At 34.5% G+C, this 19821-nt stretch overlaps 1 protein-coding gene across 3 annotated transcripts in view; it reads left to right on the top strand.

Moving 5' to 3' along the window:
• Positions 1-19821, top strand: part of SPAG17 (sperm associated antigen 17) — a 248143-nt gene that overhangs the window by 15156 nt on the left and 213166 nt on the right. For all 3 annotated transcript variants that reach the window (XM_074188555.1, XM_074188556.1, XM_074188557.1), the window contains exon 2: positions 18655-18795. In XM_074188555.1, coding sequence (XP_074044656.1) covers positions 18655-18795 — 141 coding nt within the window. The remainder of the gene's footprint in view (positions 1-18654; positions 18796-19821) is intronic.

The following is a 19821-nucleotide window of genomic DNA, read 5'->3' as shown; positions in this document are numbered from 1 at the left end:
GTCATATTGCCAAGTCAAAGGGCATACACAATTTTATATAACTATTTGGGCATAATTCCAAATGGCTCTCCAAATGGGCCACCATTTCACCAACATTATATTAGTTTCCCAATGTTTCCACATTTCCCTCCAGCATTCATTATTTTCCCCTTCTTTAATCAATCTGATAGGTATGAAATGGTATGTTAGGTTTATCAAAAACCAAGTGAATATAGTAATTTGCTACTGTAAATTATACACTTATTCTATTCTAATGAACCATCATTCAATTTTTGTCCAGTACCACATGGTTTTGAAAATTACCTCTTTATAATGCAGTTTAAGCTCTGGAACTGCTAGATGTGTTTCATTTGCATTTTTTCATTGATTATTTTGAAATTCTTTACCATTCTTCCAAATAAATTTTGCTATGATTTTTTTTTAACTTAAGAAAATAATTTTGGTAGTTTAATTGGGGTGACATTGAACAAGTAGATTATATAGAAATGTCATTTTTATTAAATTGACTCAACTTGTCCATGAACAATATTTCTCCAGTTATTTAAATCAGAATTTATTTGAATAAAAAGAACTTTATAGGTATGTTCATAGAACTCCTAAGTCCTTAGTTGGGCAGATATACACCTGAGTATTTTTTATTATCTAAGGTTATTTTAAATGAAATAATTCTTACTATCTTTTCTTGGCAGGCTTTGTTAGTAACATAATCAAAATATTGATGATTTATGTGAGTTTTTTATATCCTCTATTTTGCTAAAATTATTTTTAAATTAGTTTTTTAGTTGAATCTCTAGGATTTTCCAACTCTACATCATATCATCTACAAAAAAAGATAGTTTTTCCCCATTCCATTACTAATTCTATTCCTTCAAAGTCTTTTTCTTCTATTGCCAGCATTTCTAGTATAATATTAAATAATGGTGGTGATAATGCGCATCTCCGATTCACTTCTGATCTTTTTAGCTCATCCCTATCCCAGATAGTACTTGCTCAATGTTTTAGGGCAAGTGTGTCTTATCATTTCAAGAAAAAAAATCATATATTCTTATGCTTTCAAGTGTTTTAATAGAATGAGTGCTGATTTTGTCAAAGTTTTTTGCATTTATTAATATACTATGATTTTTTATTTTGTTGATAAAGACAATTATGTCAATAGTTTTCCTTATAGTGAACCAGCCTTGTATAAATCCCACTTGGTCACAATGTATAATTTTTATGATATATTATTTTACCCCCCTAGTTAATATTTTATTTAGGACTTTTGTATCAATATTTATTAGAGAAATTGGTCTGTAGTTTTCTTTGTTTTTACTCTTCTTGGTTTAGGTATCAGCACTAAAGTTGTTTCATAATAGGAAGTTGGTAGAATTCCTTGCCTATTATTCCAAATACCTTATTTTCTTATAGAACTAGTTGATCTTTAAAAGTTTGATGGAATTCACTTATAAAGCTAGCTGATGCTGATGCTTTTTAATAAGTTTACTTATGGGGGTGGCAAGGTGACACAGTGGATAGAGCACCAGCCCTGGAGTCAGGAGTACCTGAGTTCAAATCTGGCCTCAGACACTTAAAAATTACTGAGTTGTGTGGCCTTGGGCAAACCACTTAATCCCATTTGCCTTGCCAAAAAAAAAGTTCACTTATGGCCTGTTTGATTTCTTTGTCTAAAACAGGCCTACTTAGGAATTCTGTTTCTTCAGCTAATCTAGGCAGCTTATATTTTTATAAATATTCTTCCATTTCACTTAGATTGTTAAATTTATTGGGCAAAATAACTCCTAATAACTACTTTAATTCCATCTTTTATTCACCCTTTTAATTTCTTTATCCTAGTGATCTGGTTTTCTTCTCTCTTTAAAAATAATTTTTAAGCAGTGGTTTATTTTATTTAATTCATAAAATTAGCTTCTAGTTTTACTTATTAATTTAATGGTCTTCTTTTGATTTTGGGGGGATTTCCAATTTGGTGTTTAATTGGGAATTTTTAATTTATCCTTTTTCCTATTTTTTGAACTGCAAGTCCAATTCATTGATTTGCTCTTTATTTTATTGATGTAAGAATTTAAGGATATTAATTTTCTTCTGATTACCACTTTTTCTGTATCCCATAAATTTTAGCATGTTGTCTTATCATTCTTTTTAATAAAAATTTTGTTTCTTCGATTTATTCTATGACCTAGTTCTAATGAGAATAAGGTTGTCATTCTGCCCACCCTCTACCCACTCTCCCCTATACTTCAAGTGTTCTTTTATAAGGGCTGTTTTGCTCCATTTTACCACTCTACTCAATTTTATTATTAATCACATTATTATTAATAATAATAATAATAATGATAATAATAGAGCAGCTAGGTGACCCAGTGCCAGACCTGTAGTCAGGAAGGCCTGAGTTCAAATCTGGTCTCAGATATCTAATATCTATGTGACACTGTTCACATCAGTTTTCTCATCTGTAAATTGAGTTAGAGAAGCAAATGGCAAACCACTCCAATATTTTTGCAAAGAAGACTTCAAATGGAGTAATGAAGAATCAGACATAACTGAAATGATTGAAAAAATAGCAAACATCATAATCAACTCAAACCTTAACCCTCTATTTGTGAATACTTTTTCTAATATTCTATTAATTATAACATTCTTAAGTATTAAAAATATTATTTTCTCATGTAAAACATTAAACAGCTTAATCTTATTAAATCCCTTAGGATTAGTCTTTCATGTTTACCTTCTTACGATTCTCCTGATTCTTGTATTTGAGGGTCAAATTTTTTGTTCAATTCTGGTCTTTTTCTTTACCTTAGGAGCTTTGAAACTTAGCTATAATGTTCCTGTGAGTAGTCATTTTAAGATCTCTTTCATGATAAAGCCAAAGAGTCTGGCCATTGGGATAAAAACCCCCTCTTTGATAAAAATTGCTGGGAAAATTGGAAGTTAGTATGGAAGAAACTTAGATAAGACCAACACCTCACACCCTTTACCAAGATAAGATCCAAATGGTTACAGGACATAGACATAAAAAACAATACTATAAGCAAATTAGAAGATCAAGGACTAGTCTACCTGTCAGATCTATGGAAAAGGGAACAGTTTATGACTAAGGAAGAGTTGAAGAAGATCACCAAAAACCAATTAGATGATTTCGATTACATTAAATTAAAAAGTTTTTGCACAGATAAAACCAATGTAACCAAGATCAAAAGAAATGTAGTAAATTGGGAAACAATCTTTATAACTAATAATTCTGACAAAGGACTCATTTCTAAAATATACAGAGAACTGAGTCATATTTTTAAAACAAAAAGCCATTCCCCAATTGACAAATGGTCAAAGGATATGCAAAGGCAATTTACAGATGAGGAGATCAAAGTAATCTATAGCCATATGAAAAAATGCTCTAAATCATTAATTATTAGAGAAATGCAAATTAAAGCTTCTCTGAGGTACCACCTCACACCTCTCAGATTGGCCAGTATGACCAGGAAGGATAATGATCATTGTTGGAAGAGATGTGGGAAATCTGGGACACTATTACACTGTTGGTGGAGCTGTGAACTCATCCAACCCTTCTGGAGAGCTATTTGGAACTATGCCCAAGGGGCAACAAAAATGTGCATACCCTTTGACCCAGCAATACCACTACTGGGTCTATACCCTGAAGAGATGAGGAAAAAGGGTAAAAACATTACTTGTACAAAAATATTCATAGCATCCCTGTTTGTGGTGGCAAAGAATTGGAAATCAAGTAAATGTCCTTCAATTGGGGAATGGCTTAGCAAACTGTGGTATATGTGTGTCATGGAAGACTATTGTTCTATTAGAAACCAGGAGGGATGGGATTTCAGGGAAACCTGGAGGGATTTGCATGAACTGATGCTCAGTGAAATGAGCAGAACCAGAAAAACACTGTACACCCTAACAGCAACATGGGAGTGATGTTCAACCTTGAAGGACTTGCTCATTCCATCAGTGCAACAATCAGGAACAATTTTGGGCTGTCTGCAAAGGAGAGTACCATCTGTATCCAGATAAGGAGCTGTGGAGTTTGAACAAAGTGCAAGGACTATTCCCTTTAATTTAGGAAAAAAACATAGCTTATTGTCTGATCTTGTTACCTCTTAGACTTCTCTTTTCTTTAAGGATATGATTTCTCTCTCATCACACCCAATTTGGATCAAGGTACAACATGGAAACAAAGTAAAGACTGACAGAGTGCTTTCTGTGGGGGGGAGGGGGGAGGGAAGCGAGATTGGGGGAAAAATGTAAAACTCAAATAATATCTTTAATAAAAATAAATTTAAAAATATCTCTTTCAGTCAGTGATTGGTAGATTTTTTTCAATTTCTATTTTCAACCTAGTTCTAAAACTTCAGGGTAATTTTGCTTAATAATTTCTTGAAGTATAGTGACTAGACTATTTTTATTTTTATTACTACTTTCAGGTAGTCCAATAATTTTTTTATCATCTCTGTTTTCCAGGTCAGTGGTTTTTCCAATGAGATATATTTCTTGTTCTCTTCTATTTTTCACTCTTTTGACATTTATTATTTCTTGATGTGTTATTATTTGCCCTTGCCAAATTCGAATTTTTAAGTTATTTTCCTCAGTTAAATTTTTGAATCTCTTCTTTTCTAGTTATTCATACTTTTCTTTCCTTATTTATTTTATTGAGGTTTTCCCTCTTCATCTCTTATTTGATTTTCAAAGGTTTTTTAAGCTCTTTCAAGCATAGGAGATGTGTATGGGGGGAGTTGTGACCATTTTATGGTTTGTTGAGAAGCTCTTCAAGTAGTTCTACTTTTCAAGTAGAATTCAAGTTGAATTTATTATCATCTTCTGAGCTTGAAGCCTGATCTTTTCTGTCATCATAATTGCTAACCATGATTAGATTCTTTTCTGCTATCTACCCATTATAAAACTATTTTTGACCATTAATTTTATATTAGTGTTGAGTTCTATTCTCAGGATGTGGGGAATAATGTCTTGGGCTTATCTGTTGTTATTTTCAGGGTTCTCTTTGAGAGTTTTTGACCTTTTGGTTCATCTAGTGTGCTATGATCCAAGACTAGGTGTGCTCACTACTCTTCTGACATATCTTTGTCTATGAATGACCACCCATTCTACAAATGCTTCCACTCCTCATGGTCTCAAAAATGCACCACTGATCTCCCTCCTCAGCTAGTCTATGGGTCTGGACCCTGGGTCTTTTGTCAGCAGCAGCTCCTGCAATCTTCCCTTGATAAGCTGTCCAACCTCACTCCAACCTCCAACCTCACATCATCATCAGTGGAGGGAAAGTTCTCTAAACTGCAACTGCACAGACACAATTGCCTCCAAGATTTACTGTTTGATGATATGATGATAGGCCATAGCATTCCTAATATCTTCCTAAGTTATGTTAGATGAGACAACTAATTTATTCTGACTTTTTACTATTTCTGCCCCTTTAATTTCATCGAGTCATTGTTTTAAGTTTTTTGGAGGGAAATTGGGACATCCAGGTAATTTCCTGTTGTATTCTACTATATTTCCCCCAATCTCTTCTGACTTTTTCCTAACTCAGGGATTCTTAATTTTCTTTGTGTCATGGACCCTTTTGGCAATTAGGTGAAGCCTATAGTACTTCTTTCTCAGAATCATTTTTTGTTTTGTTTGTAAACATATAATTGGAGAAATACTAAATTTAAGTAACTGTACATAAAAATGAAAACATAGTTTTTCCCCCTCTCTAAGTTCATGGAACCCCTAAAAATCTAGCCATGGTTCCCAAGTTAAGAGCATCTGATCTAGTTTTTAAGTTCTAGAGTAATTGTAAATCTTAATCCTTAAGACTGAGTTCCCTATACCAGGGAATTAATAGCTCATATAATAACAATTGTCATAATTAGAACTATTAAAATTATTAAATAATAAATTATAACCAATCAATATGCATTCATCATAAGTGAATATGGTTAAAGTTCAAGTTTATTCAACAAAATATTTAAGTTCCTATGACATACAAATCCTTATATACTAATCCATAGGAGATAATAATAATCATAACTAATATTTATATAATGTCTGTGCTTTACAATGTTATCCATTGTTATCCCCATTTTACAGATGAAGTAGTTGAGACAGAAATTTTGAAATAACTAGCCCAGAGTCCCACATATAGCAAGTCTCTGAGACTGAATTTGAACCATCTTCCTGATTTCAGACCCAACAACACCTGTTGATAAATCAATCACAATTTTCCCCTTCAAGAATCTGACAGGTTAATCAATAATCTCTTTCATCGGGCTACCTAAAAGACTGAGGACAATTTATCTTCTCATTTGTGTGCAATTGTTTGCCTTTCTGTTTAAAAGAGATGCTATTGATAATGACAATTTCTATTCTAGACAAACTGATAAAAGGAAAGTTTAGAGTACCAATGACTTTCCTAACCTTAAGATGACATAAGTTTAGAATTTTCATGGTAAAATGCAAGCAACTTTCTTTCATGAACTGCACAGCTGGATTCTGGTCTATCCTGGTTAAAGGAGTACCCACATCATGGAGATCACAGGCCCATCAAGGCATCAAGGAATGCTTACAACTTTGTATTAAAGAACTTTTTTCAAGGACCAAAAAATATAGTTGAAAGATTACAGTTAGCAGGTTTGATTCCTTATTGAAGAGGAATTTATTTTACAAAGCCACACAAATATTTGTCTTTTTATATTATAAAAGATTTTCAGTTTTTTGGTTGAGATTTTTTTATCTTGGTTGAGATTAAGTATTCCCCTCAGGACTTATTACACTATAACTTAGATCTGTGATTTCATCCATTCTGGTATTCATCAAACTGACACAAATTTTAAGCTTCTCCACAACTTTTCATAGCTCTCATGCCTAGATATATAAGAGCAGCAGGAGGTTCAGTCAGTAACATTAAGACACACATATCTGTGGGAGGTGCTCTTTAAGAAAGAAAATCCCCCTTAATAAATAGAGTTTTAAGTTACTTCTTATCGGGGTTCCCCTAAAATCCACCCTGTACTTTAAGAAAAATAGCTATTTCTATCAATTTAGCCTTCCATTCTTATCTTCATTTACTTTTACTTCTGAACTTTTTAGCCAACAGTCAGATTTTAATCTAATTTTTCCATCTAGTAGCAAAGATAAAGAGGTCATAGTGAGTTTGAATGTAAAAAAAGCAGAGGGGATATGTAGCATTCCTGTTTTGGATGGAATGGAAGTCAGTTTCTAAAATGGAGGGAGTTACTCAGATCAAAAGTGTTTCTTTTCATTCCATCATTGTAAATAATTCTCATCTATGTTCTATAATTCTACCATCCAAGAACTACCCAATGTATTAGAAACCCACTTGTTCTTCTAGTATCTCAGCAATATCACTCAGACAAGTTGAGTCAATGTGGTTTAATGAAAAGAGTTCTGAATTTGGATTCTGAAAGACTGGTTTAAATCTAATCACGTTCTCTAGACCTCAGCTTCAACATGAGGTGCTTAAGAATGCAATCAGAATACTTGGATTATATATCTCGGGTCTCTTCCACATCAAATCTATCATATGATCTTAGGTTTTGAGTACAATTCATTTGCTAACATTGTAGAGAAAGAACGAAATAAAAATTACAAACAACATTGTCTCACTAAATGCAAAAAAAAATGCTTTTTGAGGGGAAAGATGAGCTAAAGGAAAGTTTTGCATTAGATCCATCTAAGGCAGATTATCCTGAGAACATTTTAGAAGAATATGAAAGGACAGCAATAGACAATTACAAAATAGGATGAATATGTTTACACTTTTACAAAGAGAGATGCTTTAAAGAATTTGAGTTGTTAGAAGAAGGGTCTCCTAAAATATCTCTCAAACATATTTCAAAATTATATTATTATATAGTAAAAAACAAAAAGACCAGAGTGATAACAATATCCAGCATTCCATTAAGCATTGATGTAAAATGAGATGTTACACAAGAAGGCCTATTTTGGCCAGTGGTACATGCTAATGTCCTGGAAAATGACCCAAAGCAAAAGAGGACTTCAAGCTGATGACAAGGTTTTCCAGATGTTCCTATTTATAGATGACATACTAATTGCATTTTATCCCTAGATAAATGAATTACAAAGCAGCTCAGTGAAACTACATTAATACTAAAGAGATTAGTCTAACCATACATGCCGGAAAAACAAAGTGGATTAAAAAAATACATATTGTCCAGATTCTGACACACAGGTGGATGGGCAGTATGTTGAATAATCCCCCAATGAGTACATCTTGGACAACTGATGCAAATTCATAATGAATTTGGTTAAAATTGGATTAGGAGGCAGCAATGGAACAGGATTACATTTGGAAAACTGCCCAGTGCTTTCAATGACTCCCAATGGCTCATTATAACAAACACCCTCTCTTTAACACCAGTATTCTCTTGGTAACATTCTGTATTACCTCAAATATTCCTTGAGCAAGATTGCTAATGATATTACTTTATTCAAAAATTCACAATTTATGGGATGAACAATTAGCATAAATTAATACATACACATAAGAAGTGAAAGTACAGTTGATTTCATGTCACCAGTGACTACTTCCAAAAAATAGTTTAAGAAATAGCTAAAACAGGTCTGATCTTACTACAATGAAGATAATGAATATACTAATAGAAAAGTGAACAAAAATAGCTATACTTATGAGTATCATTGACCAATTAGAGGAGGCAAAATAGTATAATAGAGAAAGTAACAATCTTGTTTCAGTTTCTTTATCCTCCAGTCACTAATCTATGTACCTGGAATATATCACTTAATTGCTCTGATCCCCAACCCCTTATCTTTAAAATGAAGAAATGACCCCACCCTCCAAACAGAGAGAGAGAGAGAGAGAGAGAGAGAGAGAGAGAGAGAGAGAGAGAGAGAGAGAGAGAGAATAGGGATGAGGTAGAGTGTCAAGGCTGATGAGAATTTACAGGATGTTGAACTTATCTCAATAATGAGTTTCTTGGAGCATGATGGTAAAGTCAATTATTGAAGTTCCAAAGCAGTTTAAGCCAAGTGAGAAGTAAGAACTCTGGTCTTCCTGATTCCAGGTCCAACATGCTTAACTACTTGCACCATCAGCTACTCAGATTGAGAATCTTTATATAGTCTAGTGGGCCTTGTTTAGAGCTACATAGAATTTCAAATTTCATCAATTCTACTGCAGATGCTGACATATAATCTGAAATTATCTCCTGGTGAACTTGTCAGTCAGTAAATCAAAAAACATTTATGGAGGGTCAACTGTTTGCCAGACTAATACATGATAAAACAATCACTTCCCTCAAGGAATTGATATTCTATATAGAGAAATAACATGTTCTTATCTAAGTATATACAGAATAATGGATAGGGACTGGATCAATGATTTCATTGGTAGAGAGAAGTCTCCTCCATCAATGTAGCTTAAAATCTTAGTGAGTTTTCTTGAGGGGTTAAATCACTCAATAAGCATTTATTAAGCACTCTGTGTCTAGGCATCATGATAACCACAGAGCTCATTTAGCCAGCATGTGTCAGAGGTGAGACTCGAACCTTGGTCTTCCTGGTCTTCCTGGATGATCATTCATTATACCATGCAGATTCCCCTTTATCAAAATTAATATAAACTAATTTTAGAATGAGGCATTTGCCATTTAGGAAGATCAGAAAAAAATTCATGTAGAGTTGAAAAAAATTAGGGATTCTAAGAGTTGGAGATGAGAAGGGAGTATATTCTTAGCATGGGGGGGGACTGCCTATGCAAAAAGCATAGCAACAGAAGATGGAATGTATGAAGAACAGCAAGGAGGTCATTTTACTTTTAGTCAGCATGAACTTTGCAATTCAACATTTCCAAGTAGACCATGAAATCATGTTTCTTGTTTCATTGTGGGCATTCAGTAACTACCAATTCTTTTGTGAAAGATCACCAGCCAACCTTTTAATTTAGTTGCAACTTTTTATTGCTTTGATTTCACATTATAGATAATTTGTCAATATGAATGTGGTTCAATTTGTCTAAAAGTTCATCGATCTGTTTGTCAATGGACAAAGATCCGTTTAGAATACTGTCATTAAACTAATGTTACCTATTATTCAATTGTTTCAATTCTGTCTGATTCTTTGAGATCTATTTTGGATTTTCTTGGCAGAGATACTGGAATGATTTGCTATTTTCTTCTCCAGTTCATTTTACAGATGAAGAAACTGAGGCAAACAAGATTAAGTGTGACTTACCCAAGATCTCACAGCTAGATAGTGTCTGAGGTCAAATTTGAACTCAGGTCTTTCTAACTCCAGACTAATGTTTAGAAGTTTTAAAAACCAAGCAATTTTTTTTATGCACTACTTGCTTTTTCAGTCTATTTTTGAGGAAGTAGAAGGAACTGCATGAAGTTATGGGCCAATTTTTATTTTTCTTGGGTTCCTTGGCACCTAAAAACTTACAAAGTATTTTACATATATTACCCCATTGGATCTTGACAACAAGCCTTTTACAGATGAGGAAACTGAGGTTGAGACTTGCCTGGGATCACATAGTAAGTGTCTGAGGTCATTTTTGAACTCAGGTCCTCCTGACTCCCAAGTGCCTCATGCTCATCCACTGAACCAACCAGATATCCCTTCAGAAGACTTTTCATCCCACTAGGAGTTCTCAAGGTTGAGTAAATCTAGGCCTTATTTTACTTTACACTGTCTAACTTGTCCCTCTCCTTCTTTTTAAATCTGATCACAGGCTTTGACCTCCTTTAAGCAAATAAGGTCCCTGTTTTTCCTGGGCTTTTTTTTAACTTAGTTAAATTTCTGTGCTATTAAATAAGATGATGCAAGTTTTGTAAATCTTGAATCACCCCTGTAAATGTGAACTTTTAATATTATTAGCATTGGCACTTTTGACCAAACCTCTTTAATCAATCATTGAATTCCTTGCCATTTGTCAAATTGAAATCGAAACTCATGGGATCATACTTCCCTGAGATCGTTGAGTTGAAGTCCCTTTTTCCCCCCTCAGTGTTAGAGATGAGATAAAACTGTTCATCCATTTTCACACAGCTAGGAAGTAACTGGGGCATGATTGCTAAATCCAAATTCCTTGCACCATTCTTAACCCAGTGACTTGCATGAAAGTTATAAAGGCAGAGAGGATCAATCTTCTAAGTAGACATCCCAAAGAGGAAAGAGTGAAGTGGTGATCACTGCCAAATCCAGTTTTCTCCAAAACCAATCCGTTAGAGGTTTTGTTCACTCTTAAGACATTTGAAAACAATCACTACTTGGAAGCATGTTCAGCTTGGTAGGTCAAAAAACCATAGCTTTGGATAAACATTTATTTCACTATTCTTCCTCATTCCTTATGGAGAACAGGAGTGAGCCCAAGCTTTATTTTTTTTTTTTTTATTTTTCCAGTTCTGGGCTTTTCAAAGCACAGTGCTGCCACCTGGTGCACCACTTCAGGAATGGAACCTTCAGAATGTTTCAATATCTAAATTCTAAGAGAATCTAGAGGCTATTTCAATTCAATCAAATTACCTAAGTAGAAATACGACTGACAGCATCTTAAATGAACATTCAACCAACCACCTTTCTCTTGAAGACTTCCAAAGATGGGAATCACAATACAACTCAAAGTAACTTATTCCACTTTTTGGATAAAAAGTACTGTCTTCCGAAGTGAAGCCAGAAAACAAAATGGCATACAAATCCTGTGTCTTTGCCAAGAAAAATCCCAAATGGGATCACAAAGAGTAGGAAATGACTGAAAAAAAGGCTGAACAATAGCAACAGTCTTCTGAAAGTCCATCAGTTATATCTTACTGTGTTTTTTAGGATTCTAATGATGTCATTATTTTACAGCAGGAGTTCTTAATCATTTTTGGGTCATGGACCCCTTTGGCAATCTGATGAAATCTATATATGAATGATGTTTTTAAATGTATAAAATAAAATACAAAAAATTATAAAGAAAGGCTATTGTACTGAAACATAGTTTTCAAAATATTTTCTTTTTAATAATTTTATGTACCCCAGCCTTAAAACCTCTGTTGGAATTTGTCTAGGCCATAGGCAGCAACACCCTCCAGGGCAATCTGCAACAAATTAAAATGTAGTTGGGAAATATTTAACAAAACAACTACATAAAACAAAGATAATATTATATTTTAAAACTAAGTCACTATGTGACCCAGGGATATCCTAATGTATGTTTTTATGGCTCTTGTTTCCATTTGAATTTGGCATCACCAAGAAACTACAAAATGAGTCTGAGTGAGGATAAGACAGTTGGAGGCCTTCCCTGAGAAATCTTAAGGGAGCTGCAGTTACTACAGTTGTGGTTACAATTGAAATATACTTAATCAGGGGTCTCCAGCAATAGGAGACAGAAGGGAGGAAATAATAGCAAAAGGGGGGAAGAGAAATAAAAAGGGGGGGGATAAAGAAGTTATAATCATGGTAGCTCCAGGGGCAACTAGGTGGTGCAGGGGATGGAGCACGGCCCTGGAGTCAGGAGGATCACTTAATAATTACCTACCTGTGACCATAGGCAAGTTACTTAACCCCATTGCCTTAAATAAGTAAAAAAAAAAAATTAAATGGTAACTCCAGCAGCAGGCATCTGTGACAAAGTCAGAAGTCATAATGGAATCATCTGATAGCCATTTGTATAAATTGGTATGGGGCAAATTGGTGAAGGGATAGCCTACATAGATATCTTCGATTAAGTTCTTTGAAGTCAGGTATGGTATTGTTTTTCACTTTTCTGTGTCTAACGCCTAATAGAATTCCTGTATCCCTGCTTAATGAATATTTGAAGGACGTTATAGAGAATGCAGGTGGAACAGTTTGAAGTAATTTACCCCAAAGCACAATAGGGTAACCCCAAGCCAGAGATAATTTTTAAACATGCCAGTCAATGAACAAACTACTTGCCAAGGAGCAGAACTGTATACAACCTAGAATAATCACTTTCTATTCCCTACATTTTTTTTTTTTAGGTTTTTGCAAGGCAAATGGGGTTAAGTGGCTTGCCCAAGACCACACAGCTAGGTAATTATTAAGTGTCTGAGACCGGATTTGAACCCAGGTACTCCTGACTCCAGGGCCGGTGCTCTATCCACTGCACCACCTAGCTGCCCCAATATTCCCTACATTTTCACACCAGTTTTTAATCATTAGACATTTTATATGAATGATGTTTTTAAATATATAAAATATACAAAATATACAAAAAATTATAAAGAAAGGCTATTGTACTGAAACATAGTTTTCAAAATATTTTCTAATGATTTCAGGTATTCCACTCCAGTTCTGTATTCCTGATTTGTTTCATAATAGTTAAGACATTTAATTTTCCCACCACTATAAAAAATCCCTTTTTTGGTAGGGAATTAAGTAGTAATTTTTATTAAATTTCACAATGTCGATGACAGAACTTGTAAGGGACTCTATCTACCTGTGAGTAGATGTGTTGGTGTGTTGGTAATGTTATCTCCTCACCACCACTTACCCTTCATCATAAGAACTCAGTTTAATAAAACATTTTATAGTTATGATACACTTCTTATCTACATTATCCCAATGGTCTTCACAACAAGTATGTTCCTATTTTACAAATGATCAATTTGAGCTCATAATAAGTGGCCTCAGTCAAGGTCCCATCGCTAAGTGATAGACCTGAGGTTCAAATTAACTCCTCTTACTCAGAGACTTTGAGACCATCCACTGCTCCAGATTGCCTCCAACCTTTTGACATGAAAGAAAATTTTGTCTTTCTCATCCTCTCCCTTCGTCTCTTCCATCTTCCTTTCCACTAACTGCTATAATAAATCAGTAATAGAGGAGAGAGAAGGATAATAAGAGAGCTGGGAATTTATTGCAATGGAATTGAGTTTAAAAATTGACATTTTCAAATTTCAAAATTGCCAAAAATCATGGCCATAGATTGTAGGACCTGATATTCAAGAAACAAAATTTCCTTAGTGACCGAGATAAAAATTTATATATCAGTTGAGGAAGGGGGTAAATGTCATAAATGCACATACTTTTCATCTTCTGAGCAACTAACTAGAGAAATATATTTCCTTCTCTTACAACAACAGAAACAAATGTGTTGGTAATACTAATATATTGTTGCTGTTGTTATCCTCTTATTGCTAGTTTTTGGTGATAGTGGTTGGGATTCAGGAGCCAGAGAGGTTTTATTTAAATGCCTGGGATGATAGATGAAATAGCCATAAGGGAATTTGAAGGGTCATTTCTACCTGATAGACAAAATCTCAGGTCAAGTCTTTTCTCCTCATCTACACCCAAGTTCATTCATTAAAGTAGACATCCACTGGACAGGAAACAGAAAAAGCCTCTAAAAGCTGTTTCATTACATGAGGTTTATTCTACAGTTCACTCCTTTTATATTTTTGATGGTCCTTGATGAAATGGGATTGCATTCTGTCAGAATCACAGAATTTTAGAACTGGAAAGGAAATGAGAGATTATCTAGTCCAGCCCACCATTTTATAAAGAAGACCTGTAAAGGTTAATATATAATGTCAGGGAGATAGTGAATTAATACTTATGTATTTGGTGTGTAAAAGACAACAGTGTGTGTCCCCCACTCTTAGAAGTATTTATTTTACACATTGGCTTTAAGTAAAGGGCATGTGCATAGCTATTAGAAGTATTTAGTGTGGTCAGACTTCAGATGGCACTCTACCCCTTTTGCTACCAGCTAAAGTAACTGTACAGGTGCAAATAGAACCAAGCAGTTATACATCTCAGCTTCCTTTTCAGTCTCTCTTTATACACACAGACAGGACTTCCATGGTCCTGCTGTATTTCAGTTTTTCCTATTAATGCCTCCTTGGATTCTTGTTTAATCTAAATATATGATTTAATTCTATAAAAATTACAATTCACTTGGATCATGCATCCCACGGGGTCTAAATGCCCTTCACAACTTAAGTGATCTCCAAGAAGTATTCTTCAAATATAAAGTAAATTTGCAAAGTAAAGTTGAAAGTGAAAAGCATAGCATTAAACCTGATTAGGAATTGTAGATTTGGAGCTAGAAGGGATCTAAGAGGCCACAGAGAACAATGCCTTCATTTACAGATGAGACAACTGAGGCACAGAATGGTTCCATGACAAGGGTCACACAAACAACCTAGGACATCTTGATTCCAGATCTAGTAGCTTATCCACCCTGTCATTAGTTATTTATATTGATCTGAATGTTCATATTCCATTCTTTTCCTTCCCCCCCTTTTGATGTGTACTGTGTACTTCAACCCAAAAGAAATGTTTGGTCCCACAGTAACAAGGAGAATGGAAAATTGGGAAAGGGAACACTGTCTCACCTCTGTCACATAAACCCCACCTCACTGCATGGCTAGGAAGGATTATCCGCACCATCTCACATCATGATAACATCCACAACCTGGCTTCAGGTAGGTTACTGGAGATTCAGAGATCACATAAAATCTCTAGTATCTTCTCCCAGGGGTTGCCACTGCATACCCACTTGAGAATCCATGTTGCCAGTTCTGTCCACAAGCATCCAACATTCTACTGTATTCTTTTCAAGTAGCCTCTGAATTCTCTTCTTTGATGATCCCATTGGACCTGATTAGAGGTAATCACATCAAAAAGAACAATTCAAGAACTCAGTTTATGTGAATCCAATGTTCTAGGAAGGCCCTTTTTTGTGAATGGGAAATTACATAATTCTATTTTATTAAGATGAATATATTTTATTTATTATTCATTCTATCATTATATAAGAAGAAACAATAGGCAGTATGGTATGCTAAAAAAGAGCAGTGGAAGAGATCAAGCAAGAGTTAGGTTCAAATCCTGCCTTTAACACTTGACTCTTACATAGGATTAGTCATCCAACCCATCTAAATCTTAAATCCTCACTTGTAAAATGGGAATCACAATAGCAGAACCCACTTTACATGGCTAATGTTCAAATAAAATAATTCAGAACACTGAGCAAACCATAAAGCACACTATAATGTTGACTATCACAGTTGATAAATTGAATTTGGGTTCTGTAGACACTTTCAAGAATTGTTCTGTGATTGAGGAATGCCACATATTGAAATGTAAAGTGTAACCCAGTTTATGTTTGTGATACATGAAAAAGAGTATCTGTTTGTTGTTAATGTGTAGTCCTCAAAATTCCAGAAAACTGTTTAAAGTGTCTGAATTAAATCTTAATTAGAAGCTGCCCTTTGCTGATTGGGAGAGTTATATTTGATCTAATTCTACTGCCTTGCGACTGGTTTGAAGCAGAATAATGTACTTTACTGTACACTCTTCAGGCTTTGTGGATTAAGCCTACCTGGATATAGCATCACAGGACATAGAGACCATGTAATGCAACCCTCTTATCTTACAGATGAGGAAACTGATGCCCAGAAAATTAAAGTCACTTGGTCAAAGTTACATAGAAAATGAATAGCAAAACCTGGGTTTAGAATTTTTGGAATCTTTGATTCCAATTAATTTCCTTATCAAACAGGTCATATTAGACCATCTTGTAGCTAAAACTGGCTTCTTTTAGGGAAATGTAATCTTCAGATCAAATCTAGATGTAAACAGTGGAGAACTGAGAGATTAATTTGTAATCTGGTGGTTTATTGCCTTTGTCCAACAAACTTTCTCCTGATATCTTCCTATCAGGATTTTGTGTCCTTCAAGACCTGAGATCTTGGTTGTTACAACATTAAAGCTCCTTGTATCCTAAAGAGATCTTTATTCTATTCTAACTGGTCCTGGAGTCAGGAAGACTTGAATTCAAATCCAATCACAGACATTTGAGAATGTCATTTTATCTCTGCTTCATGGACTTAAATAGCACCTGCCTCCTAGGATAATTGTGAGATATGAAATAAGTTAATTTTTATGAAGTCTTTTGTAAACCTTGAAGTCTTATATGAATGCTACTATTACTACTCCTTTTGTTATTTTTGTGATTGTCATTATTATTAACAAGAAAAGAGAATTCCTTTTTCATTGGAACTCTGCATTGGATATTTTACATGCCAGAGAAAAATACCTTACAGGAATATATGTCTTCCCATTTAATGATGTTTAACACCTCCTGTCATTTTAATATTCTTCTTAAAGTATGACCTTGGTTAAAAGTGAATTCCTTGGTAGGTTTGTTGGTAGTGGTGCTAGTGATAGTAGTGGGTGGTGGTTATTGTAAAATGAAACCTATTTAGGCTTTCCTAAAAATGTTGAAAATACACAGAAGAGGTCAAACTAAATGATAAAGGTCTCAAGTCTATGATCTGCAAGGACTGGATGAAGGAAATGGAAATGTTTAGCTCAGAGAAGAGAGCAGGGACAGTGAACTATCTCCAAGTATTTGAATGCTCATCATATGGAAGAAATTTTTGATTTATAGGGTTGTTAGCCTCTAATCTCTATGGATCACATAGTGACTTAGAAAAACCACAAATTAATATTATCTATGTTGTATCACATTTTTATTTAATTACTTAAACATTTCAACATTCCCAATTACATTTTTTTTAGGCTTTTGCAAGGCAAATGGGATTAAGTGGCTTTCCCAAGACCACACAGCTAGGTAATTATTAAGTGTCTGAGGCCGGATTTGAACTCAGGTACTCCTGACTCCAGGGCCAGTGCTCTATCCACTGAACCGCCTAGCCATCCATCCAATTACATTTTAATCTGGTTCAGGCCACACTTAGGAGTTTTGTGAGCTCTGCTCTAAGAGTAGTAGCAAAAAAGAAAAAAAAAGAAAAACCTAAGTTTGATATCAAGAAAAATACACTAATAGTGAAAACCTTCCAAACTAGGCTGAGTTTATTCCAGAGTTCATATATATTTTCCTCAGTGGAAGCTTTTCAGCAGAAGCTGGATGATACCACTCAATAAATATCCTTTTTTCAACTATGGACTACATTGGACAATTTATAAAGTCCTTCACATCCATGAGGTAATTGTGACTCTGTGGCTCCAAATATAGCCTCCTTCTCCCAGCACCAAGTAACTCTATTCAGAGATGGAAAGAATTTTTCACTTGCTATTGTTCAGTTGCTTCAGTCATGTCCAATTCTTTGTGACCCCTCCCCCTGAAGTTTTCTTGGTAAAGATACTAAAGTTGTTTGGCTGCTGATTTTTACACATGAGGAAACAGAGGCAAATAGGACAAAGTGACTTGTCCAGGGTCAGTCAACTAGTAAGTTGTCTGAGATCAGTTTTGAACTCACAAATATGAATGAGTCTTCATGACTGCAGGTCCAACACATTGCCATCTAACATTTTGCCACTTAGTAGCCCTAGAAAGAATCTTAGAGATCATCTAACCCCACTTTCTCATTTCTAGATGAGAAAACTAAGACCAGCAAAAGGGAAAAGACTTGTCTCGGGTTTCTTTGACTAACAAATATTTGAGGTTGAATTTGAATCCATGTCGTCTTAACTCCCAAGTAGAACCTTCTATGCCCTGCTTTTGTTTCATGTGTAAAAAGCAAAACTGGAATTTAATGTTTTTGTCTTTAAATCTCAATTCAGGGCTTTCCCCTCTAGCCTCTACAGTTGCTTCTTTCCATTTTATAGGGAAGACCTCCTAGTGAGATCATGACAAAGTCTTCTTTTTCACTTGGCAAACAGGCTGATTGGAAGGGCTGCATCAATTTCGTGGTTGGCAACCGGATTGAGGATAATCTTCTTATCAATGCCCTCTCTCTTGCTGTCGAAGTCCCCCAGAGGAAGCTCTTCAGCTTGGTGTCATGGGATAACATCCTAAGTCAGGTACATGCAGTTTGCTATTGCCAAACTCAGATAATCTTCATCTTAATATATATATATATATATATATATATATATATATATATATATATATATACATATATATATATACATATACATGTATATATATATACACACATATACATATATGTGTATATATATATATATATACATATACTTTAAATGAGAGTTTCAATAGAATCAGCTATCTCTTGAGAAAGTGAGTTCTCTCTCACTGTTCATTTTTAAGCATAGGCTTCCCAAGAACATTGTAGATGGGCCAGGGGAGGCATGGGGGCCCTTGAAAGTCTCTTCCTTTTCTTCTTTATTTCTCCTTCTCTCTTCTCCTTTTCTTCCTTCTAAGACAAAAGCAAAAGAAGAGCCTAGAATAGAATATATTCATTAGAGGGATAATATGTACAACTTTGTCACTCCATCACAGGGAAAGTAATAACAAACCCCAGGAAAAGAGAAAAAACAATCAAAGATTTCAAAAGGAATAGAATACAATTTAAAACCTGGAGCAAAAGCAGATAAATGTATTAAAGCAGGTAAAAGATTCTAAAATTAGAAGCAAATGCTTCTAAAATATCATAAACGTATAAAAAACTGTTAGAAAAAGGAAATTAAACAAATACTTAATAAGACATAGTACCTAATGAATTTCTAAAAGAACCTGACACTATAGTAGGGACTCAAGAATTATCAAAAGTGTGATAATCCTGACATTAGAAGCTAGGAAGGAGAAAGTGGCAGGACTTAATGTCTTACACAGCAGAAATAGCAGAATTAAAAGAAATTGAATCTATGGTAGTTGGTCTTCCCAAAGAAGTGATAGAATAATAGATTGTAAATATAAATATAGTGAAGTAAAAGACATTATGAGGAAAAAAAGGAAAGGCTTAAACATTTAACATTGAGAAAACACATCATATAAATGGAAGCAAAGCTACCGATCATGAAGACAGGATTCATAAATAAAATCTAAAGATGACAGGTCTCCCAGAAGAACATGACAAATAAAAAATC

This window comes from Macrotis lagotis, chromosome 5 (genome assembly GCF_037893015.1).
Source record: "Macrotis lagotis isolate mMagLag1 chromosome 5, bilby.v1.9.chrom.fasta, whole genome shotgun sequence".
NCBI classification, from domain to species: domain Eukaryota; kingdom Metazoa; phylum Chordata; class Mammalia; order Peramelemorphia; family Peramelidae; genus Macrotis; species Macrotis lagotis.
Note: the sequence above shows the minus strand (reverse complement) of the source record. Positions and strands in the feature narration are given on the sequence as shown.